General features: G+C 46.7%; 1 protein-coding gene across 4 annotated transcripts in view; it reads left to right on the forward strand.

Moving 5' to 3' along the window:
• Nucleotides 1-25,475, forward strand: part of SACM1L (SAC1 like phosphatidylinositide phosphatase) — a 647,794-nt gene that overhangs the window by 600,783 nt on the left and 21,536 nt on the right. For 3 of the 4 annotated variants that reach the window (XM_056520232.1, XM_056520230.1, XM_056520233.1), the window contains one exon: nt 18,379-18,471. The exons of the other annotated variant lie outside the window; for it this stretch is intronic. In XM_056520232.1, coding sequence (XP_056376207.1) covers nt 18,379-18,471 — 93 coding nt within the window. The remainder of the gene's footprint in view (nt 1-18,378; nt 18,472-25,475) is intronic. 4 annotated transcript variants of the gene reach the window in all.

Below are 25,475 nucleotides of genomic sequence, written 5' to 3' on the forward strand. Positions count from 1 at the left end.
CCAAATTTCTGAAGGGTTTAAAAAAGAAATGGCCATCCCAATCTATCAAAGGCCTTTTCGACATCTAAACTGAGAATCAAGGCCTGCTCAGTTCTCCGGTTGATCAAGTCAACAAGGTCTACCACCCTCCTAGTATTGTCACCCCCCTGGCGACAAGTAATAAACCCAACCTGATCCTTGTGGATAAGAGAAAGGAGAAATGAACAAAGACTAACCGCTAGGACCTTGGAGAAGAGCTTCAAATCTGAGTAAAGGAGGGCAATAGGTCTGTAACTAGAGCAATCGTGAGGGTCTTTACCAGGCTTAGGTATCAGGGTGATTAAAGGGGTATTCCAGGCAAACACTTTTTTTTATATATCAACTGGCTCCGGAAAGTTAAACAGATTTGTAAATTACTTCTATAAAAAAATCTTAATCCTTCCAATAGTTATTAGCTTCTGAAGTTGAGTTGCTGTTTTCTGTCTAACTGCTTTCTGATGACTCACGTCCCGGGAGCTGTCCAGCTCCTATGGGGATATTCTCCCATCATGCAAGGGATATTCTCCCATCATGCACTGCTCCCGTGACGTGACATCATCATTGAGCACTTAGACAGAAAACTTCAGAAGCTAATAACTATTGGAAGGATTAAGATTTTTTTAATAGAAGCAATTTACAAATCTGTTTAATAAAAGAATTAAAAAGAAGATCAAGATGCAGAACCAGGACAGAGGAGAAAATCTTGTAAGACAGGCACGTAAAACCATCTGGGTCGGGGAGTGACCGACTGGAAGGGATCTAAGAACCTCCAGGAGTTTAACCTCAACAATAGGAGTATTAAGGACTTCACGGTCAGCCCCCGACAAAGTGGGGAGGCCACATCGGGAAAGATAGGAGTCAAGGTCAGCCCCTCGCTCCCCCGGGTCAGACGGAAACCCCCCAAAGACCCCTGCAGTATTCATTTAATCCCCCACCCCAAGACCCCTGCACCATTTCTCTTCCCCCCCCCACCACCCCAAGACCCCTGCAGTATTTTCTATCCCCCACCCCAAGACCCCTGCAGCATTTCTCTCCCCCCACCACCACAAGACCCATGCAGCATTTCTCTTCACCGCCCTGCAGCATTTCTCTTCCCTCCCACCCCCCTGCAGCATTTCTCTTCCCCCCACTACAGCATTTCTCTTCTCCCCCACCCCAAGACCCCTGCAGCATTTCTCTTCCACCCCAGCCACTCCCCCTGCAGCATTTTTCTCCCCCCCCCCACCCCCCTGCAGCATTTCTCTTCCCCCCCCACCCCTCAGCATTTCTCTTCCGCCCACCCCCCTGCAGCATTTATTTCCCCCCCACCCCCTGCAGCATTTTTCTTTCCCCCCCACCCCCCTGCAGCATTTTTCTTTCCCCCCCACCCCCCTGCAGCATTTCTCTTCCCCCCCACCCCCCCTGCAGCATTTCTCCTCCCCCCCCCACCCCCTGCAGCATTTCTCTTCCCACCCCCTGCAGCATTTCTCTTCCCCACCCCCTGCAGCATTTCTCTTCCTCCCCCTCCCACCCCCTGCAGCATTTCTCTTCCCCCCCTCCCACCCCCCTGCAGCATTTCTCTTCCCCCCTCCCACCCCCCTGCAGCATTTCTCTTCCCCCCCTCCCACCCCACTGCAGCATTTCTCTTCCCCCCCCCTCCCACCCCCTGCAGCATTTCTCTTCCCACCCCCCTGCAGCATTTCTCTTCCCCCCCCACCCCCTGCAGCATTTCTCTTTCCCCCCCCGCAGCATTTCTCTTCCCCCCCTGCAGCATTTCTCTTCCCCCCCTGCAGCATTTCTCTTCCCCCCACTGCAGCATTTCTCTTCCGCCCACTGCAGCATTTCTCTTCCCCCCACTGCAGCATTTCTCTTCCCCCCACTGCAGCATTTCTCTTCCCCCCACCCCCCTTCAGCATATCTCTTCCCCCCCACCCCCTGCAGCATATCTCTTCCCCCTACCCCCTCTTCAGCATATCTCTTCCACCCACCCCCCTTCAGCATTTCTCTTCCCCCCCCCCCTTCAGCATATCTCTTCCCCCCCCACCCCCTGCAGCATTTCTCTTCCCCCCCCCTTCAGCATATCTCTCCCCCCCACCCCACCCCCTGCAGCATATCTCTTCCCTCCACCCCCCTCTTCAGCATATCTCTTCCCCCCCACCCCCCCCTTCAGCATATCTCTTCCCCCCACCCCCCCCCCCCTTCAGCATATCTTTCCCCCCCTGCAGCATTTCTCTTCCCCCCCCCACCCCCCTTCAGCATATCTCTTCCCCCCCACCCCCTGCAGCATTTCTCTTCCCCCCCACCCCCCTGCAGCATTTCTCCCCCCCACCCCCCTGCAGCATTTCTCTTCCCCCCACCCCCCTGCAGCATTTCTTCTCCCCTCTGCAGCATTTCTTCCCCCAGCAGCATTTCCCCCCCCCCACCCACCCCCTGCAGCATTTCTCTCCCCCCCACCCCCCTGCAGCATTTCTCTCCCCCCCCACCCCCCCTGCAGCATTTCTCTCCCCCCCCCCCACCCCCCTGCAGCATTTCTCTCCCCCCCACCCCCCTGCAGCATTTCTCTCCCCCCCACCCCTCCTGCAGCATTTCTTCTCCCCCTGCTGCATTTCTTTCCCCCCCACCCCCCTGCAGCATTTCTCCCCCCCCCCCACCCCCTGCAGCATTTCCCCCCCCCACCCCTGCAGCATTTCTCCCCCACCCCCTGCAGCATTTCTCTCCCCCCCCCGCCCCCCCTGCAGCATTTCTCTCCCTCCCACCCCCCTGCAGCATTTCTCTTCCCCCCACCCCCCTTCAGCATATCTCTTCCTCCCCCCCCCACCCCCTGCAGCATTTCTCTTCCCCCCCCCCACCCCCCTGCAGCATTTCTCTTCCCCCCCACCCCTCTGCAGCATTTCTCTCCCCCCCACCCCTCTGCAGCATTTCTCTTCCCCCCCCTCTGCAACATTTCTCTCCCCCCCCCACCCCAGGACCCCTGCAGCATTTCTCTACCCCCCACCCCAAGACCCCTGCAGCATTTCTCTTCCCCCCCCCCCCCACCCCAAGACCCCTGCAGCATTTCTCTCCCCCCACCCACCCCCTGCAGCATTTCTCTTCCCCCCCCTGCAGCATTTCTCTTCCCCCCCCCACCCCCTGCAGCATTTCTCTTCCCCCCCACCCCTCTGCAGCATTTCTCTCCCCCCACCCCTCTGCAGCATTTCTCTTCCCCCTCCCACCCCTCTGCAGCATTTCTCTCCCCCCCCCACCCAAAGACCCCTGCAGCATTTCTCTATCCCCCACCCCAAGACCCCTGCAGCATTTCTCTCCCAAACCCCCCCACAGCATTTCTCTTCCCCCCCCCCACCCAAGACCCCTGCAGCATTTCTCTCCCCCCCCCCACCCCAAGACCCCTGCAGCATTTCTCTCCCCCCCCACCCACCCTCCCTGCAGCATTTCTCTCCCCCCCCACCCACCCTCCCTGCAGCATTTCTCTCCCCCCCCACCCACCCTCCCTGCAGCATTTCTCTCCCCCCCCACCCACCCTCCCTGCAGCATTTCTCTCCCCCCCCCACCCACCTTCCCTGCAGCATTTCTCTCCCCCCACCCACCCTCCCTGCAGCATTTCTCTCCCCCCCACCCACCCTCCCTGCAGCATTTCTCTCCCCCCCACCCACCCTCCCTGCAGCATTTCTCAACCCCCCCCCCACCCACCCTCCCTGCAGCATTTCTCTCCCCCCCACCCACCCTCCCTGCAGCATTTCTCTCCCCCCACCCACCCTCCCTGCAGCATTTCTGTCAGATGTCAATTGTGATGAAGTGGATGAGCGTGTTAACCAATCAACGACGGCAGATGGGTTGCTGGTCGAGACACGACCGCTGGCTGATAACGGGAGCTCAGGCCTCTCGCTGCGACTCCTGCTGCCACTCACCCCTAGTCTGCTGCCACCTCTGCCTGAAGTATTTAGGCCTCTGCCACTCCTCTGTAAACGTCCTGGCACTTCTCTGCCTGACATACTTAGTGCGTATGTGAGAGTATTACAATACGCTTCACTACTCTTTAAACAGTATTTGTCTAGAACATCAGGAGGTGATTACTTCTGGCTGTCCTTTGACAGAATGTAGACCCTTGACAGATTAACAGGTACAAAATGGTAAACTACTTGGATGTACGTATGTGGTATGCACTGATGAGGGCAGAAAAATGCGCAACAATACGCAGAAAAACTCAGTATTTTTGTAAAACACCAGCAGGTGATTACTTTTGCGAGGCCTTTCCCTGTATCTAGACTTGTTACAGATACAAAATAGCAGACTGCTTTGATGTAGGTATGTGGTATGCATGTATGAGGGCAGACAAATGCACTACAGTCCGCTGAAAAAAACTTATTTGGGAACAGCAACAGGACACAACAGTGCAGCACCACGAAAAAAAAAAAACTGATTAAACCCTAAATTGCACTCTGTCACAGAGTGTTAAGAATGGTGTGCACTGGTTTTTATACAGTCTACACACAATTCTAAGCAGCAGATGATTTCTGGAGCAAAAAAAAGCACAGAATTGCGCTGAAAAATAAGGTGATAAGATGGTTCATAAAGTTCAGGCAGCTTGTTGATATGTATGAGGCAACGAAAAGATATCTGCCCCTCTCTGATGAAATGCTCAATAACGTGAATAGGAGGTTTATATATCATAAGATCCTTTTCAGTGAGAACACCAAAGCACTGCACTTCTGTCTGTCCACAATGCTGATGTGACTAGCAGTTGCCAGTGGTACGCTAAGGCAAGATGGCTGCCGATTATATAGGGCTGTGACATCACAGGGGTCAATGAATGCTGATAGGCGGCATCTCGCATGTGATTCCTTCCCGCCATACTTTCCCGCGCTCCCATAATCCCCTGCCCTATGTACTTACATGGTGAGCCACCATTTTAGGTCTCCTTAAGCCGGGAACACTGTAAAATGGAATTTAATGAAACAATTTGCGCTATAGAATCGCGGCGATATTAAAAATCGTTGCGAATCGAATATTTCATGAAATTCATAACAAATTTGGGTTCATCAGCTTCGATTCGCTCATCTCTACCTATAACTTTTTTATTTTTCCGCGTATGGGGCGGTATGAGGGCTCATTTTTTGCGCAGTGATCTGAAGTTTTTAGCGGTACCATTTGCATTGATAGGACTTATTGATCGCTTTTTATTCATTTTTTTCTTGATCTAAAAAGTGACCAAAAATACACTATTTTGGGCTTTGGAATTTTTTTGCACGTACACCATTGACCTTGCGGTTTAATTAACGATATATTTTTATAATTCAGCCTTTTCGCATGCGGCGATACCACATATGTTTATTTTTATTTACACTGTTTTTTTTTATGGGAAAGGGGGGGGGGATTCAAACTTTTATTAGGAAAGGGGTTAAATGATCTTCACTTTTTTTTTTCCTAGTTTTTTTTTTGCCAATGTAAGCTCCCATCGGGAGCTCTAACACTGCATACACTGATCTTTTACATTGATCAGTGGTTTCTCATAAGAAACCACTGATCGATGATTCTGCCGCTTGACTGCTCTTGCCTGGATCTCAGGCACTGAGCAGTCATTCAGCGATCGGATAGCATGGAGGCAGGTAGGGATCCTCCTGCTGTCTTTTAAGCTGTTCGGGATGCCGCAATTTCGCCGCGGCGATCCCGAACAGCTCCCTGAGCTAACCGGCATGGTTTTACTTTCACTTTAGATGCGGCGGCACCGCAATCAGTGCTGCACGCAATTAGTCCCGATCCTGGCTGTTGTTAGAGGCTGGGCCCGACCCGCTATGCCGTGGCCCTGCGTTATAGAAGGGGAGCAGACTCATGACGTACGTACGTTATGGGTCCTTAAGAGGTTATATAAGTCTATGGGAGAAATATGGTACTGCATAACTTCCAAACTGCTGGAGATATTTCAATAATATGTCCACTTAAAATATAGGATAGTTGATTTAACCCTTAACTACCCCCATTTGTGAGGGTTGGGGTTTTTGTTTCAAGTCCCAGGCAAATCAATGGGAAATGTATGTTCTCACATAACTTCTGTACGGCTGGAGATATTTCAATACCTGGTACACACATTACAGGTCGGGATATGAGGACGGAATGGAAGGTCAAGATGGGAGGACGGGATGGGAAGTCGAGTTAGGAGGACGGGATAGGAGGTCGGGATATGAGGTCGAGATGGGAGGTTGAAATAGGAGGACGGGATAGGAGGTCAAGTTAGGAGGTCGGGGTATGAGGACGGGATATGGAGTTGGGATATGACAACAATATATGGGGATGGGATATGAAGTCAAAAGCTTCCTTGTTAATTTTCCTCCCCAATCAGGATGAGGAAGGAAAAACCAGGCACCGCCGGGTACTCAGCTAGTTTACATTAAAACACAAATCACCAGACCCAAATGGCATCCATAGGGTTTTGCAGGAATTAAGTACCGTGCTAGACAGATCCCCACAGAAGGTTAGTTCATAGAATGAAGGTGCTGGGACTAGGGGAGAATATATGTAAAAGGGTTAGCAACTGGCTCAGTGATAGGAAGCATTGGGTGGATATCAATGGAACTTACTCAAGTTGGGTACATGTGGGGTATTACAGGGAGTCAGTACTGGGTCCAATTTATTCTGTGTGTTTATTAATGGCCTTATAGAGGGATTACAAAATCGAATTTCAATATTTTCAGATGACTGTATCTGTTCAGTTATAATTGGTGGACTGGAATTGTGTTGATCTTAGCATATATAATTTAGTTAGGTCTTTATACCTACCTTATTATCATAATGATGTATGCACCGTACTTAAGTGTTCTAACATTTATGCCCTACACTGTATATGAAATATATACCAGATGTAGGTAGTTTTGTATTTTCTACCTCCTGGTTGGATTCCCTATGTGGAATTGCATATTCATATTCTGGGCACTTGTCTCGGAAGCAGAAGGAAATCTGGGGGACAGGATTGAGTCTAACAGGAGCTCCATGGGTCCAGCAGGGGACCTGGGCTAGGTAAGTATAGTTTTTTTTTTTCCTGGTCACAGTAGGATATATATTTTTGTAAAACACTGCATAACCCTTTAAAAATATACTATTTTCATATATTTTTGGTGGTTTTGTGTATGTTTTTTCTTGTTATTTGGCCACATTAATTAGTATATATTACTTTTATAAGCCTATTAATAGGTTATGTCTCTGTGACATGAAATTTATTTATTTACTCATCAATCTGCATGCTTTTGCAAACAATCAAGTTTTAATTTACCTGATCAATTTTAAAAATTAAAGCTGAGCTGTGATTTGCCCGTACGCCCCCGTTTCAGAGTCCTTAAGGACTGAGGGCGTACAGGTAGGTCCGTGGGAATTTCGGTCCCCGCCTCCGCCTCTAGCTGGACGGGGTCCAGACCGGGATGCCAGCTGAAATCATACAGCGGGCATCCCCCGACCACCCCCATGTCAGCGATCGCCACAAATCGCCAGTCAATTCAGACTGGTGATCAGCTGCGATTCCGGGTCATGCGGGTCTCCGGTGACCCGATGACCCGGAAAATAAGGGTGATCGGGGCTGTCCAAGACACCGACAATCCCCCTTAAGGGATAGGGTGCCACCCCTCTTATCCCTGCTATTGGTCAGTCAGAAGCGACCGACCAATAAAAAATCAGGAGTGGGGGGGGGTTTGTTCGATTCCCCCGTTCTGCCCACCCACGGTAACTTACCAGTGGCGGCGGGTGGAGATCCTCTCCCTGGTGCAGCGATCCTGCAACTACGGAAGCCGGTGAGTTGTGGCCTAGCAACATCTGGAGGGCTACAGTTTGGAGACCACTATACAGTGGTCTCTAAACTGTTGACCTCCAGATGTTGCAAAACTACACCTCCCAGCATGCCCAGACAGCTGTTTGCTGTTTGGGCATGCTGGGATTTGTAGTTTTGCAACAGCTGGAGGGCTACTGTTTGGAGATCACTGTGAAGTGGTCTCTAAACTGTGGCCCTCTAAATCTTGCAAAACTTCAACTCCCAGCATGCACAAACAGCAAAAAGCTGTCTCGCCATGCTGGGAGTTGTAGTTGCGTACCTCCAGATGTTACATAGTTACATAGTTAGTACGGTCGAAAAATATGTCCATCAAGTTCAACCAGGGAATTAAGGGGTAGGGGTGTGGCGTGATATTGGGAAAGGGATGGGATTTTATATTTCTTCATAAGCATTAATGTTATTTTGTTCCAGGAATGTATCTAATCCTGTTTTAAAGCTGTTAATTGTTCCTGCTGTGACCAGTTCCTGAGGTAGACCGTTCCATAAGTTCACAGTTATGGTAAAGAAGGCGTGTCGCCCCTTGAGACAAAACTTTTTTCTTCTCCAGACGGAGGGAGTGCCCCCTCGTCCTTTGGGGGGTTTAACCTGGAACAGTTTTTCTCCATATTTTTTGTTTGGGCCATTAATATACTTATATACGTTTATCATATCCCCCCTTAAACGTCTCTTCTCAAGACTAAACAATTGTAACTCCTTTAATCGCTCCTCATAGCTAAGATGTTCCATGCCCCATATTAGTTTAGTCTCGCGTCTCTGCACCCTCTCCAGCTCCGCAGTGTCCCTTTTATGGACAGGCGACCAAAACTGAACAGCATATTCCAGGTGAGGTTGTACCAATGCTTTATAAAGGGGGAGTATTATGTCCCTGTCCCTTGAGTGTAGGTGTATAACTACATCTCCCAGCATGCCCTTCGGCGATCCGTACATACTAGGAGTTGTAGTTTTGCAACAGCTGGAGGCACGCTGGTTGGAAAATACTGAGTTAGGTAACAGAACCTAACTGAGGGTTTTTCAACCAGTGTGCCTCCAGCTGTTTCAAAGGTACAGCTCCCAGCATGCATGGTCTGTCAGTGCATGCTGGGAGTTGTAGTTTTGCAATAGCTGGAGGTTTGCCCCCCCCCCATGTGAATGTACAGGGTACAATCACACGGGCAGGGGTTTACAGTGAGTTTCCTGCTTCAAGTTTGAGCTGCGGCAAATTTTTCACTGAAGCTCAAACTCCTAGCGGGAAACTTACCTTAAACCACTGCGTGAAACCACTGCGTGAATGTCCCCTAAAAACACTACACTACACTAACACATAATAAAGGGTAAAGCACTACATATACACCTCCTTACACGTCCCCCACCCCAATAAAAATGAAAAACATATCGTACAGCAGTGTTTCCAAAACAGAGCCTCCAGCTGTTGCAAAACAACAACTCTCAGCATTTACGGACAGCAAATGACTGTCCAGGCATGCTGGGAGTTTAGCAACAGCTGGAGGCACCCTGTTTGGGAATCACTGGCGTAGAATACCCCTATGTCCATTCCTATGCAATCCCTATTCTAGTCCTCAAATGCACATGGCGATCTCTCACTTTGGAGAAACAAAGGAAACAGTTTAGGGCCACATATGGGGTATTCCCATACTCGGCAGCAATTAAGTTATACATTTTGGGGGGCTTTTTCTCCTTTTACCCCTTATGAAAAGGAAAAGTTGGGGTCTGCACCAGCCTGTTAGTGTAAAAAAAAAAGAAAAAAATTACACTAACATGCTGGTGTTGCCCCATACTTTTTATTTTCACAAGAGGTAAAAGGAAAAAGAGACCCCCAAAATTTGTAAAGGAATTTCTGCTGAGTCCGGAAATACCCCATATGTAAGCGTAAAATGCTCTGCGGACACACAAGGCTCAGGAGTGAGAGCGCACTATGTACATTTGACGCCTAAATTGGTGATTTGCACGGGGGTGGCTGATTTTACAGTGGTTCTGACATAAACACAAAAAAATGAATACCCACGTGTTACCCCATTTTGGAAACTACACCCCTCACGGAAAATAACAAGGGGTATAGTGAGCCTTAAAGGGGTACTACAGTGGTTAAGATTTTTGGCTATATTGCATCTTCTTTTAATGTTCATTTTTTTTGCAATTGACATGTTTTATATGTTTCTGTAGCATATGGCTTTTTTTCTTACCTGTTTGTGGACCAGGAAGTTCTGTAGTTCTGTGTTGGATCTCTTACTGTCGTCCACATGTTAGGATTAGGCTGTGGACAACATGTCATGGCTTTTTATTTCTCTGTTCTTTCAGAACTGCATGAGAGATAAGCCACACCCCCTCCAGGTGGTCGCAGGTGTGCATGAGAGAAATAAGCTAAAGCAGGGGGAGAGAGAGGAAGTACACAGCTCCTCATCTCCCCTCCCCCTGCTCTGTCTTCTGAGGACGCAGGTCTGCACTGAAAGAAGACAGAGAAGATACGAGTGTTATCTGGAGGGGAGGTTAACAAAGTGCACAGGCTGGGGATGTATAGACTGCAGGGGAATACATCTCGGACTGGGGATGATTTCTATGTGTGAAGGAGGGGGACTCCTGAATGACACATGCTTGGAGTTGTAGTCCCTGTTATGTGTGTATGCTAGTGTTTACGAACCAGTGTGCCTCCAGCTGTTGCAAAACTATAACTCCCAGCATGCCTGGACACACTTTGGGCATGCTGGAAGTTGTAGTTTTGCAACAGCTGGAGGCACATTGGTTGGGAAACACTGGCCTAGCCTATTCAGTATATTACAAACAAAGTGCATTGTTTACCAACCAGGATGTCTTCAGCTGTATCAAAACTACAACTCCCATCATGCCCGGACAGCTTTTGGCTGTCCGGGGATGCTGGTAGTAGTAGTTTTGCAACACCTGGAGGCACCCTGGTTGGGAAACACTGGTGTATGCCCTATAGAGGTGTGGTGAACTACAGGAGACTACAGAGGCAGCATGCTGGTGTTATACCACAGACTGAAGACTCTTGAATGACACATGCTGGGAGTTGTAGTCCCTTTTGTGTGTGTATGCCAGTGTATCCCAACCAGGGCTGATTATATTAGTGTGCTGTGTATAAAGGGGCCAACCCAGGAAAATAGTAGGGTGAGCAAAGGGCAGACAAACAAAAAAAAAAGAAAAGAGCCGCCCCAAACCAGCAAGGCATATGGCATGCTGGAATTTGTAGTTTTCAGCACAGCAAGAAACAGGAAATAGAAGCAAAGATAGGGAAACAAAGTGGGGGTACCCCTTTAGCACCCCACAGGTGATTGACAATTTTTCGTTAAAGGTGGATGGTAAAATGAAAAAAAAAATTTTTTTTAACTAAAATGCTGGTGTTACCCAAAATTTTTCATTTTCACAAGGGAAAATAGGGGAAAAAAAGCCCCCCAAAATTTGTAAGCCCCATTTCTTCTGAGTAAGAACATACCCCATATGTGGATGTAAAGTGCTCTGCGGGCGAACTACAATGCTCAGAAGAGAAGGAGCGCCATTGGGCTTTTGTAGAGAGAATTTATCCGGAATTGAAGGCCATGTGTGTTTACAAAGCCCCCATAGTGCCAGAACAATGGACCCCCCCCCCCCCCCCCCCACATGTGACTCCATTTTGGAAATTACACCCCTCACAGAATGTAATAAGGGGTGCAGTGAGCATTTATGCCCCACAAGTTTTTGGCAGATTTTTGGAACAGTGGTCCGTGAAAATGAAAAATATAATTTTTCATTTGCACAGCCCACTGTTCTAAAGATCTGTCAAATGCCAGCGGGGTGTAAATGCTCCAGCATTTTAGTGAAAACAAATTTTTTTTTCATTTACACATCCAACTTTAACGAATAGTTGTCAAACACTTGTGTGGTGTTAAGGCTCACTGTACCCCTTGTTACATTCCTTGAGGGGTGTAGTTTCCAAAGTAGTGTGCCATGTGTTTTTTTTTCTGTTCTGGCACCATAGGGGCTTGCTAAATACCACATGTCCCCCAAAAACTATTTCAGCAAAATTCACTCTCCAAAATCCCATTGTCGCACCTTCCCTTCTGAGCCCTCTAGTGCACCCACGAAGCACTGTACATCCACATATGAGGTATTTCCTTACTCGAGAGAAATGGGTTACAAATTTTGGGGGAATTCTCTCCTTTTCCCCCTTGTAAAAATAAAAAAAATGGCTCAACAAGAACATGCTAGTGTAAAAAATGAATATTTTGAATTTTCTCCTTCACTTTGCTGCTATTCCTGTGAAACACCTAAAGGGTTAACAAACTTTCTGAAAGTCATTTTCAATACTTTGAGGGGTGCAGTTTTTATGATGGTGTAATTTATGGGGTATTTCTAACATGAAAGCCCCTCAAATCCACTTGAAACTGAAATTCCGATTTTGAAAATTTTGTGAAAAATTTGAAAATTGCTGCTGAACTTTGAAGCCCTCTTATGTCTTCCAAAAGTAAAAACATGTCAACTTTGTGATGCCAACATAAAGTAGACATATTGTATATGTGAATCAATATATAAATAATTTGGAATATCCATTTTCCTTACAAGCAGAGAATTTCAAAGTTAGAAAAATGCTAAATTTTCCACATTTTCATGAAATTTGGGGATTTTTCACCAAGAAGGTATGCAAGTATCAACGAAAATTTACCACTATGTTAAAGTAGAATATGTCATGGAAAAACTATCTGGGAATCAGAATAAATTGTAAGAGCATCCCAGAGTTATTAATGCATAAAGTGACAGTGGTCAGAATTGCAAAAATGGGCTCAGTCCATAAGGCGAAAAAGGGCTCAGCCCTTAAGGGGTTAAAAAGGCTTTTTCCGGGAAACAGGGAGCCTCAATAGGGGTGTAGAACACTTAACCTTGTCGTGACGCGTGTAGGGATTGTGCTCTGTTTGTGAAATAATACTGTTATTCAGTATTACATGCAGATCACAGGCATCGCTATTAGAATTACTGCCGAACAGCAGCACAATGACAGGGCCTGGTAATTGGAATGAGCAAACGTTAAAGCCTTTTTTGGCAGCTCCAATAGTGTATAATTGCTGCAGTGTAGAAGTTGCTGCAGTGAAACAGCTCATACTTGTATCTTAAAATCGAGCTGGCGGTCTGCCGCAACGCCAGCTACCGCCTGTGCCAGCCCCTGCCTCTCGGCGCACCCCCATGCTCATGACTGAGTGTCCACTTGAAAAGGGAGGGACTGCAGCACCAGCTACTTGGACGGGAGCACATTCAGCTGCTGCGCCTTTGGATGAGTGGTTGCATACTGCTATAAGTTGCTGCAGTGAAAAAGCTTGTACTTGTATCTTAAAATCTAGCTGTCAGTCTGCCGCAAGGCCAGCTACCACCTGTCCCAGCCCCTGCCTCTCAGCACCCCCCATGCTCATGACTGAGTGCCCTGGGTGCCCAAAGTGTTTACTTTTAAAAAAATACTGTCAAACTATGAGATCAACATAACAAGATAACATGGCGGCACAATGACAGAGCCTAGAGGTGGCAGCAGCATGACGAGACCATAGAGCGGCACTATGATAGAGCCTGGATGTGGCAGCAGTATGATGAGACCAAATGGCGGCACAGTGACACAGTCTGGAGGTGGCGGCAGCCTATGTGGGCAGCAGAGCGACACAATTTTAGAGTAGTGTGTCAGTTTGTACTCCCCCCTCAGTGGTGTAGGCCTGACCGGGAGGGCTAGCAAGCCATGCACGTGTAAGTAAACACGGCTGGTACTGCAAATCTGTGTATGAAACTTTGAATGTTTCATTTAATCAGTTATGGTTTAATTTTTTCGCTCCAACCTGTTTCTTTGGGTTATTGTGGTAATTCCAGAAATAACATATGAGGACTAGCAATGATCAAATTTAATGAAAAATTTTAATTGTCAGTTTTTAGCCCAATTTTCTTAAAAAAATGCCGTTTGATCCGAATTTATTTGTGTTGAAAAGCAATACAAAAACTGACATGAGCCAGTGGAGACCAAATGGTGGCAGAATGACACAGCCTGGAGATGGCAGCAGCATGAGGAAACCATAGGGCGGCACTATGATAGAGCCTGGATATTGCAGCTGTATGAGGAGACCATATGGCGGCACAATGACAGTCTGGAGGCGGCGGCAGCCTATGTAGGCCGCAGAATTACACAATTTTGGAGTAATGTGTCAGTTTGTGCTCCCCTCTCAGTGGTGCAGACCTGACCCGGGAGGGCTACTGGGTAGATCTTGCCATTATTAAATGCTTGTCAAAGATATTAAGCCATGCATGTGTAAGTAAGCACGGCTGGTACTGCTAAACTGCGTATGAAACCTTGAATGTTTCATTTAATCAGTTATGGTTTAATTTTCTCGCTCCAACCTGTTTCTTTGGATTCTTGTGGTAATTCCAGAGATAACATATGAGGAATGACGATGATCGAATTTTATGGAAATTTTCATTTGTCCGATTAGCCAAATATAATGAAAAAATTTAGTTTGATCAGAATGTATTTGGGTCTGATTGCTATAAATTACAATTACAGAGCGCCTAGAGGTGGCAGCAGCAGTCGCAGTAATTCCAGCTCCAATAGTGTATAATTACTCCTACAAGATCAATATAACAAGATCACATGGCGGCACAAAGACAAAGCCTAGAAGTGGCAGCAGCCACTTTATATCACATCAATACTTGGTGGTGTAGGTGGCACATGGTGTTTTTTGCACACCTTTCCTTTTGTTAGATTTCCCAAAAAATTTGGGTCCATATATTTGATCCTAACAAAAGTTAAGTTTTAGCTAATGCATATCCTCAATACTTACTTGTGGTCTGATGCGGAGGAATTTCTGTAACTGGGGAACAGCATCTTAAATATTTTTTGCAGTATCCATATTTGTGAAGTGTTGGCATTGTGAAGTGCTAACCATGGTTAATCTGCTCTGATGCATCAGGGTTGGTGAAAATCCTGGCTGATTTAAGCCTGATTCATCTTGACAAAGGTCAGTCTCTAAACACTAAACACCGGCTCTTATGGCACATTACTGGCCGAGCAGGACAGCTTTTCCAGGGCAAACGCTGCTAGTTGCGGCCACAAATCCACTTTGGCTGTCCAGAAGTCCAGCTGATCTTCAAAGTGTATTGGCAGGGTCATGTCAATGTATGCCACCACCCGCTCAAGGTCTACCTGCTGCTGATGAGTTGCTTCCCTATGCAGGTGAAGAAAGCTACTCATCAGCGTCTGTAGACTCAGGCTGCTGCTGATGGAGCTGGGACTGCTCCTGCCAACCCACCCCTCCCTAGCAGCCATGGCAGTGGAACGTGAGCACAGAGGGCACCCCAAGTCCACATTTGGCTACTGAAGAATGAGACTCTTGTCTTGAAACACGTATAGCCCTGTATATCATTGCCACATATATACTATCAGCACCTCTATTGACTTTTTAAACCTATGGTTCCGGTACTCGGCATCGCTGCAGCACCCCGCACTTTAGACTACTTCTTAAAAAATCACGCACGCGATCTACCACGAGGACACCAGTTCACACAGCAGCTCTGTTACCTGCCTGCCTCTCCAGAGACTTACCTGGCCGGATGCCTATCCGCGCCCACCTGCACCTTGCTGGGACCGCTGAATTACCGCATCCAAGGCCGGACGCTACACCGTGCCAGCTCCGATCATCATATCTGCTGCGAATATTTAAAAAAGCCGGCTACTGTATCATGAGTAATCTAACATTGCGGACTGCAGGCATCTCTATCACTCTAACATTGTTATAATACACCACTGCTGTGAATGCTCTGGCAACATTGTATATCACATTGGTACTCTATTGCTGCACGAATATCATTTTATCGGAACCATAGACTTTTTACCTCCACCAATAGACTTTATTCAGCTGCTGATTTTATTATTCATTTTACATTTTTATTTTATCAATTTATTCTATCACTGTATTTTTAATATATATAACATCTTGTACAAGGGCCCTGCACAGATGTATATTTCATTACTGTACTTATCCAATAAATGTCATTATTTTTAGGTATCCCTTTTCTATCCTAATTTGGATATTCTAGCATACATACTCATCTTTTCTCAAAACCTACTTTCTTGTTCCTTTTTTTCTATCCCTCTAATTTCTACTTTTTTCTCCTTCTTTTCTTCTCTCTTTTTTTTTTCTCTTTTCCTTTTTATATCCACTGCCTCTTGAGGACAGTTTTTTATATATATTATTTAGTATATATAATTTTTTCTTCTACGTACCCATAGGTCTTTGGGATATAGACCTACCCAGTTGACCTCGGGTCAGAAGCTAAGTGAGCAGCACAATTTCTTATTTCTATATCTTTAGGAACAACATTCACCCAGTGGGCCGTAGTTACAGCTCCACATGTCGGTTCTGCCGGGCACTTTGGTACACACCGACAGGCTCAAAGTCTAGCCCACCTTCTGTTCCACATAATTGTGCAGGGCTGGTACTGTCTTTTTTGCAAAGAAATGACCGCTTGGGACTCTCCACCTCTGCTCGGCACAAGCCATCAGTTCTCTAAAAAGTGAAGAGTTCACCACTTGAAAAAGAAGGGCCTGCAGCACCAGCAACTTGGACAGGAGCACATTCAGCGTCTGTACAGTTGGATTGCTGCCGGAATGCTTGACTCGAAGTAGGAGTAGCAAGAGCATCTGGAGCGACAGGAGATGGTTATGATAGACAGCTCCCTTCGGCTGAGATGGTGGAGCCTTGGCTGGCTGAAACAGGGAGTGGCATCCCAATGGGTGATGCAGCAAGCTGGACCACCGCATCGGAGCCACGGTTCTCCCAGGCCGCTTTATGGTGATGCTGCATATTTTAACGCAGGGCCGTGGTGCCAACATTGGGACCCTGGCCATGCTTCACATTCTGCCGACACATCTTGCATGCGGCCATGTTAACATCCTCCGGATGCTTGATGAAAAACTGCCACATCGCCAAGTAGCTGATTTTCCACCCAACAGTTCGCACTGACTTACTGCAACTGACTCCAGAAACCCCTGTTCCACTACCTTCTGGGCAGGTAGGCTGCTGCAAAGCAGGTGGTCTACCCCGGACACGTTTGGCTCCAGACTTCCCACTGCTGCCACCATGCTGACTCCCCACCATGCTACAACTTTGCTGGTTCAGCTATCTGCAACCCTCCTCTTCTGATGATGATGAAGCCCCTTCTGCACCTGGCTCCATAGTGCGATCACTTCTGTCCTCCTCAGGTTCCTCAACAGTGTCTGCTTCAGGAGCCACTCTCCCCATCACTACTTGCCTGCCTAGCGGAGGAAGAGGCGGATGTCTCCTCCAATTCTTGGCTGGGCAGTAGCTGTTGACTGACCTCTATTAGATCGTCCTCACTAAATAGTGGAGCTGAACCCACAGCATACAATACTTCTGTTGAGGGGGGGGGTACAGCATATGACAGAGGCAATTGGAGAACAGGGACTGCTCCAGGGCCATGCCAACTGAGGGTTGTGTCTGAGAAATCCACCGACTGTTGACTGGGGGTGTCAGATGTCACTTGTGATGCAGTGGATGACCAAGTTAACCAATCAGTGACTGCAGATGGGTTGCTGATACCGGGAGCTCAGGCCTCTCGCTGCGACTCCTGCTGCCACTCGCCCCTGGTCTGCTCCGACCTCTGCCTGCGCCTGATTAATTTAGGCCTCTGTCACTCCTCTGTCCACGTCCTGGCACTTTACTGCCTGACATATGTATACACCAGCTGAGTGCGTATATGGAGGAGGGAGAGGAGGACAATAAACTCCACTACACTTAAAACTGTATTAGGCTACAAAAACAAGTGTGTAGCTTTGCCTGGCCTTTCACTGTAACTAGCCAAAATTAATTTGACAGGGAAAAAAATCGTACACCACCTATGTACGCACAGATTACACTTATGAGAGGACAATATGCTCTGCTACGCAACCTGTATTAGGCACTAAAAGCAGGTGACTGTGGCTTTTAGTGGTCACTCTAACTGGCCTCTATTAGCTTTAGAGTTGTTGTACACTCCAGTGCAGCAGTACAGAGTCGCTGAGTAGTACACCCAAAAGTTATCTCTCTCTCCTCTCTCTCTCCCCCTCCTTTTCTGCAGTGATTTGGGCTTGTGGTGAATTGCTGCTGTAAAGTTGTTTTTCTGTGGAACACACACTGCTCTCTCTCTCTCTGCAATAAAATGCTGAAATGGCTGGCTGCAGCAATGGCTGCCGATTATATCGGGCTGTGACATCACAGGGCTGGCTGGCTGCGGATAGGCTGCATGTGATTCAGGGTGATCCCGCCTACTTGCCAGCCCAGAGTTCCTTGCCCCATGTCCTCACACGTGGAGCTGCCATTTTAGATGCCCTGGAGCCTGGACCACACTAAATGGAGTTTAATGAAACAATTTGTTTTATCGAATCGCGGCAATATTCGGATTCGTTACAAATTGAATTTTTCAGGAAATTCGTAACTAATTCTGAATCATCAGTATCTATTTGCTCATCTCTACCTCTCAGTTATTTCCATTGTTGTCTGAACACATCAGTTATCAGGTTGCATTAAATATACACACACATTTTTCATTTTCTTTTGCAGGATTCAATTGATCTGTTTCTTGGAAATTATTCAGTTGAAGAAGTCTACTCTACAAGTCCTTTACAAATTCCAAAAGACTGGAAATTTTTAGCCGTAAGTTTGTAATCTTCTAAAAAGTTTGTAATCCTATAGATACAGTACAGACCAAAAGTTTGGGCACACCTTCTCATTCAGAGTTTTCATTATTTTCATGACTATGAAAATTGTAGATTCACATTGAAGGCATTAACCTCTTAAGGACGCAGGGCGTATGGATACGCCCTGCATCCCGAGTCCTTAAGGACGCAGGGCGTATCCATACGCCAGTGGGAATTCCGGCCCCCACCGCTAGCCGGTTGGGGACCGGAGCCGGATGCCTGCTGAAATCGTTCAGCAGGCATCCCGGCATATCGCCCAGGGGGGTCATTATGCCCCCCCATGTCGGCGATCACCGCAGATCGCTGGACAATTCAGTCCAGCGATCTGCGGCGATTCCGGGTCAATCGGGTCTCCAGTGACCCGGTGACCCGGAATTACTGGCTGTTCGGGGCCGTCTCTGACGGCCCCGAACAGCCAGAGCCTGCAGGGGTGAGGTGGCACTGATGCCACCTCACGATCGCCCTGATTCGTCGGCCGGATTACCGGCCGACCAATCAGGGCGCCTGCTGCGGGCGTCACTCCCGCACCCGCTCCGCCCCTCTTCCGGAGAGCGGGTGCGGGAAGACGACCCCGGGTGCTGGGGACCCCGATCCCCGGCGTCCATGTTGGGATCGGGGCCCCAGGAGCGACGGCGGCGGCGAGGGACAGTCCAGCGATGAAGCAACAGCAGGAGGTGAGTTACAGCCTCCTGCTGTTGCTTAGCAACAGCTCCCAGCATGCAAAAAGGGCATGCTGGGAGCTGTAGTTATGCAACAGCAGGAGGCAGACCACCACAACTCCCAGCATTCCCTTATGGGCATGCTGGGACTTATGGTTTTGCAACAGCTGGAGGCACATTATTTCTATGGAAAAGTGTACCTTCAGCTGTTGTATAACTACAACTCCCAGCTTGCACAAACAGCTAAAGTGCATGCTGGGAGTTGTAGTGGTGCATCTGCTGGTTGCATAACTACAACTCCCAGCATGCCCGTTTGCTGTCGGTGACTGCTGAGAGTTGTAGTTTTGCAACAGCTGAAGGCACACTGGTTGTGAAACTTAGTTTTTTTTTTTTTACCTAACTCAGTGTTTCACGACCAGTGTGCCTCCAGCAGTTGCAAACTACAACTCCCAGCAGTCACCTTACACCATGCACCGTACATGCTGGGAGTTGTAGTTTTGCAACAGCTGGAGGCACACTGGTTTTGAAACACTGAGTAAGGTCACAAACTCCGTGATACATAACCAGTGTGCCTACAGCTGTTGCAAAACTAAAACTCTCAGCATGTACAGTCTGTCAGCGCATGCTGGGAGTTTTAGTTTTGCAACAGCTGGAGGTCCCCCCCAATGTGAACGTACAGGGTACACTCACATGGGCGGAGGATTACAGTAGGTATCGGGCTGCAAGTTTGAGCTGCAGCAAATTTTCTGCAACAGCTCAAACTGCCAGCGATAAACTACTGTGAACCCCCGCCCGTGCGACTGTACCCTAAAAACACTACACTACACTAACACAAAAAATAAAATAAAAAGTAAAAAACACTACGTATACACATACCCCTATACAACCCCCCTCCCCTCCCCAATAAAAATGAAAAACATCTGGTACGCCATGGTTTCCAAAACGGAGCCTCCAGCTGTTGCAAAACAACAACTCCCAGTATTGTCGGACAGCCGTTGACTGTCCAGGCATGCTGGGAGTTTTGCAACAGCTGGAGGCCCCCTGTTTGGGAATCACTGGCGTAGAATACCCCTATGTCCACCCCTATGCAATCCCTAATTTAGGCCTCAAATGCGCATGGCGCTCTCACTTTGGAGCCCTGTCGTATTTCAAGGCAACAGTTAAGGGTCACATATGGGGTATCGCTGTACTCGGGAGAAATTGGGCTTCAAATTTTGGGGGGTATTTTCTGCTTTTACCCTTTTTAAAAATGTAAAGTTTTTGGGAAAAGAAGCATTTTAGGTAAAATTTTTTTTATTTTTTTTACATATGCAATAGTCGTGAAACGCCTGTGGGGTATTAAGGTTCACTTAACCCCTTGTTACGTTCCCCGAGGGGTCTAGTTTCCAAAATGGTATGCCATGTGGTTTTTTTTTGCTGTCCTGGCACCATAGGGGCTTCCTAAATGCGGCATGCCCCCAGAGCAAAATTTCCTTCAAAAAAGCCAAATGTGACTCCTTCTCTTCTGAGACCTGTAGTGCGCCAGCAGAGCACTTTTCACCCCCATATGGGGTGTTTTCTGAATCGGGAGAAATTGGGCTTCAAATTTTGGGGTGTATTTTCTGCTATTACCCTTTTTAAAAATGTAAAACTTTAGGGAAACCAAGCATTTTAGCATTTTTTTTTTACATATGCAAAAGTCGTGAATCACTTGTGGGGTATTAAGGTTCACATTACCCCTTGTTACGTTCCCTGAGGGGTCTAGTTTCCAAAATGGTATGCCATGTGGGGTTTTTTGCAGTTCTGGCACCATAGGGGCTTCCTAAAGGTGACATGCCCCCCAAAAACCATTTGACGCTCCTTCCCTTCTGAGCCCTCTACTGCGCCCGCCGAACAATTAACATAGAAATATGAGGTATGTCCTTACTCGAGAGAAATTGGGTTTCAAATACAAGTAAAAATTTTCTCCTTTTTACCCCTTGCAAAAATTCAAAAATTGGGTCTACAAGAACAAGCGAGTGTAAAAAATGAAGATTGTGTATTTTCTCCTTCACTTTGCTGCTATTCCTGTGAAACACCTAAAGGGTTAAAACGCTTACTGAATCTCATTTTGAATACTTTCGGGGGTGCAGTTTTTATAATGGGGTCATTTATGGGGTATTTCTAATATGAAGACCCTTCAAATCCACTTCAAACCTGAACTGGTCCCTGAAAAAAAGCGAGTTTCAAAATTTTGTGAAAAATTGGAAAATTGCTGCAGAACTTTGAAGCCCTCTGATGTCTTCCAAAAGTAAAAACTCATCAATTTTATGATGCAAATATAAAGTAGACATATTGTATATGTGAATAAAAAAAAAATTATTTTGAATATCCATTTTCCTTACAAGCAGAGAGCTTCAAAGTTAGAAAAATGCAAAATTTTCAAACTTTTCATCAAATTTTGGGATTTTTCACCAAGAAAGGATGCAAGTTACCACAAAATTTTACCACTAAGTTAAAGTAGAATATGTCACGAAAAAACAATCTCGGAATCAGAATGATAACTAAAAGCATTCCAGAGTTATTAATGTTTAAAGTGACAGTGGTCAGAATTGCAAAAAATGGCCGAGTCCTTAAGGTGAAAAAGGGCTCAGTCCTTAAGGGGTTAAAACTATGAATTAATACATGTGGAATTATATACATAACAAAAAAGTGTGAAACAACGGAAAATGTCATATTCTAGGTTCTTCAATGTAGCCACCTTTTGCTTTGATTACTGCTTTGCACACTCTTTGCATTCTCTTGTTGAGATTCAAGAGGTAGTCACCTGAAATGTTTTTCATTTCACAGGTGTGCTGGTGTGGAGGAGGAGGTGTGATGGTGTGGGGGTGCTTTGCTGGTGACACTATTGGGGATTTATTCAAAATTGAAGGCATACTGAACCAGCATGGCTACCACAGCATCTTGCAGTGGCATGCTATTACATCCGGTTTGTGTTTAGTTGGACCATCATTTATTTTTCAACAGGACAATGACCCCAAACACACCTCCAGGCTGTGTAAGGGCTATTTGACCAAGAAGGAGAGTGATGGGGTGCTGCGCCAGATGACCTGGCCTCCACAGTCACTGGACCTGAACCCAATTGAGATGGTTTGGGGTTGAGCTGGACCGCAGAGTGAAGGCAAAACGGGCCAACAAGTGCTAAGCATTTCTGGGAACTCCTTCAAGACTGTTGGAAGACCATTTCAGGTGACTACCTCTTGAAGCTCATCAAGAGAATGCCAGGAGTATGCAAAGCAGTAATCAAAGCAAAGGGTGGCTAGAACCTAGAATATGACATATTTTCACACTTTTATGTTATGTATATAATTCCACATGTGTTAGTTCATAGTTTTGATGCCTTCAGTGTGAATCTACAATTTTAATAGTCATGAAAATAAAGAAAACTCTGAATGAGAAGGTGTGTCCAAACTTTTGTTCTGTACTGTATATATAATAGCGACAAAACCAATGAAGGCAAAGACCCAGGATTCAATCATTTTGATATGGAGCACCTTCTATCCACTGTTAGACAAGTTGTTCTTGAAGACAAGATATGTAGTTTGCTTGTATAGTACAAGATGTTATTCAAGCTCTTTATGTTGCAAGATGTTTTAAACAAAATGGAAATCACTAAACAAAATGCCATCATTCATATAATTAAACTGATTTATTAAACTGTAAAATATGCAGATTTATTTATTTAAAGCTCAACTGTCATTAGGGTTTACCACCTAAAGTTATGCACAGTATGTAAAATCTTTTTAGCACAGTAATGCAGCCAGGGCCGTTTGAAGGAATTTGGGGGCCCCAAGCAAAATGGACATGGAGGCCCGTCCCCCCCCCCCCCCCCCCCCCCTTGATGTTCACGCACGTCACGCTCTAGGGCCGGCATCAGGACGTAGTAACGCTGGCCCTTGAATGCTGGGAGCGCGACGTGAGCAAACGTCGATACGAGGCCCCCACATTAGGTGCAGCACAGTTCCCCCACGTGAGGTGCGGCACAGTTCCCCTCATGTTAGGTGTGGCACAATTCCCCCCACTTTAGGTGTGGCACAGTTCCCGCCACGTTAGGTGCGGCACAGTTCCCCCCATGTTAGGTGTGGCACAGTTCCCCCCACATTAGGTGCAGCAGAGTTCTCCCCACATTAGGCTAGCAGAGTTCTCCCCACATTAGGTGCAGTATAGTTCCCCACATTAGGTGCAGTATAGTTCCCCACATTAGGTGCAGTATAGTTCCCCCACGTTCGGTGCAGTATAGTTCCCCACATTAGGTGCAGTATAGTTTCCCCACATTAGGTGCAGTATAGTTCTTCCCACATTAGGTGCAGTATAGTTCCCCCCACATTAGGTGCAGTATAGTTCCCCCCACATTAGGTGCAGTATAGTTCCCCCCACACTAGGTGCAGTATAGTTCCCCCCACATTAGGTGCAGTATAGTTCCCCCCACACTAGGTGCAGTATAGTTCCCCCCACACTAGGTGCAGTATAGTTCCCCCCACATTAGGTGCAGTATAGTTCCCCCCACATTAGGTGCAGTATAGTTCCCCCCACATTAGGTGCAGTATAGTTCCCCCCACATTAGGTGCAGTATAGTTCCCCCACATTAGGTACAGGACAGTTCCCCACATTAGGTACAGGACAGTTCCCCCACATTAGGCAGTATAGTTCCCCCACATTAGGCAGTATAGTTCCCCACATTAGGTGCAGTATAGTTCCCCCACATTAGGCTGTAGTTCCCCCACATTAGGTGCAGTATAGTTCTCCCCACATTAGGTGCAGTACAGTTCCCCCACATTAGGTGCAGTACAGTTCCCCCACATTAGGTGCAGTACAGTTCCCCCACATTAGGTGCAGTACAGTTCCCCCACATTAGGTGCAGTACAGTTCCCCCACATTAGGTGCAGTACAGTTCTCCCCCACATTAGGTGCAGTATAGTTCTCCCCACATTAGGTGCAGTATAGTTCTCCCCACATTAGGTGCAGTATAGTTCTCCCCACATTAGGTGCAGTATAGTTCTTTCCACATTAAGTGCAGTATAGTTCTCCCCACATTAGATGCAGTATAGTTCTCCACATTAGTATAGTCCCCCACATTAGGTGCAGTATAGTTCTCCACATTAGGTTGGCAGTATAGTTTACCCCACATTAGGTGCAGTATAGTCCTCCCACATTAGGTGTAGTATGTTCCCCCACAGACATACATCCTCCAGCCATACAGTGTTCTGACCACTGCTCCTTTTGTCCGGCCACCATAGCAATAGGTCCCGGGACTGGAGGAGCGGTGGTCACTTGCCATGCTGGCCAGCGCATGTCATGTTCGCTCCTCTGCGTTACTTTCCAATGGGCGCACAACAGGACAGAGCAATTGCCCCGTTCCCCCCCCTCCCTGGATCTGCCACTGCATGCATTATATACACACACAACACACTGTACACATTACATACTGTACATGCATGCTTCATACACACACACCATACTGTATACATTACATACTGTACATGCATGCTTCATACACACACAGATACTGTACACATTACATCTGTACATATTACATACTGCACATGCATGCTTCATACACACGCAACACACTGTACACATTACATACTGTACATGCATGCTTCACACACACAACACACTGTACACATTACATGCTGTACATACATCATACACACACATACTGTACACATTACATACTGTACATGCATCATATACACACATACTGTACATGCATCATACACTCACACACTGTACACATTACATACTGTACATGCATCATACACACACACTGTATACATTACATACTGTACATGCATCATGCACACACACTGTACACATTACATATTGTACATGCATCATGCACACACACTGTACACATTACATACTGTACATGCATCATACACACACACTGTACACATTACATACTGTACATGCATCATACACACACACTGTACACATTACATACTGTACATGCATAATGCACACACTGTACACATTACATACTGTACATGCATCATGCACACACTGTACACATTACATACTGTACATGCATCATACACACACACTGTACACATTACATACTGTACATGCATCATACACACACACTGTACACATTACATACTGTACATGCATCATACACACACAACACACTGTACACATTACATACTGTACATGCATCATACACACACAACACACTGTACACATTACATACTGTACATGCATCATACACACACAACACACTGTACACATTACATACTGTACATGCATCATACACACACAACACACTGTACACATTACATACTGT

The sequence above is a fragment of the Hyla sarda genome, chromosome 5, assembly GCF_029499605.1.
Source record: "Hyla sarda isolate aHylSar1 chromosome 5, aHylSar1.hap1, whole genome shotgun sequence".
In the NCBI taxonomy this organism is placed as follows: Eukaryota; Metazoa; Chordata; class Amphibia; order Anura; family Hylidae; genus Hyla; species Hyla sarda.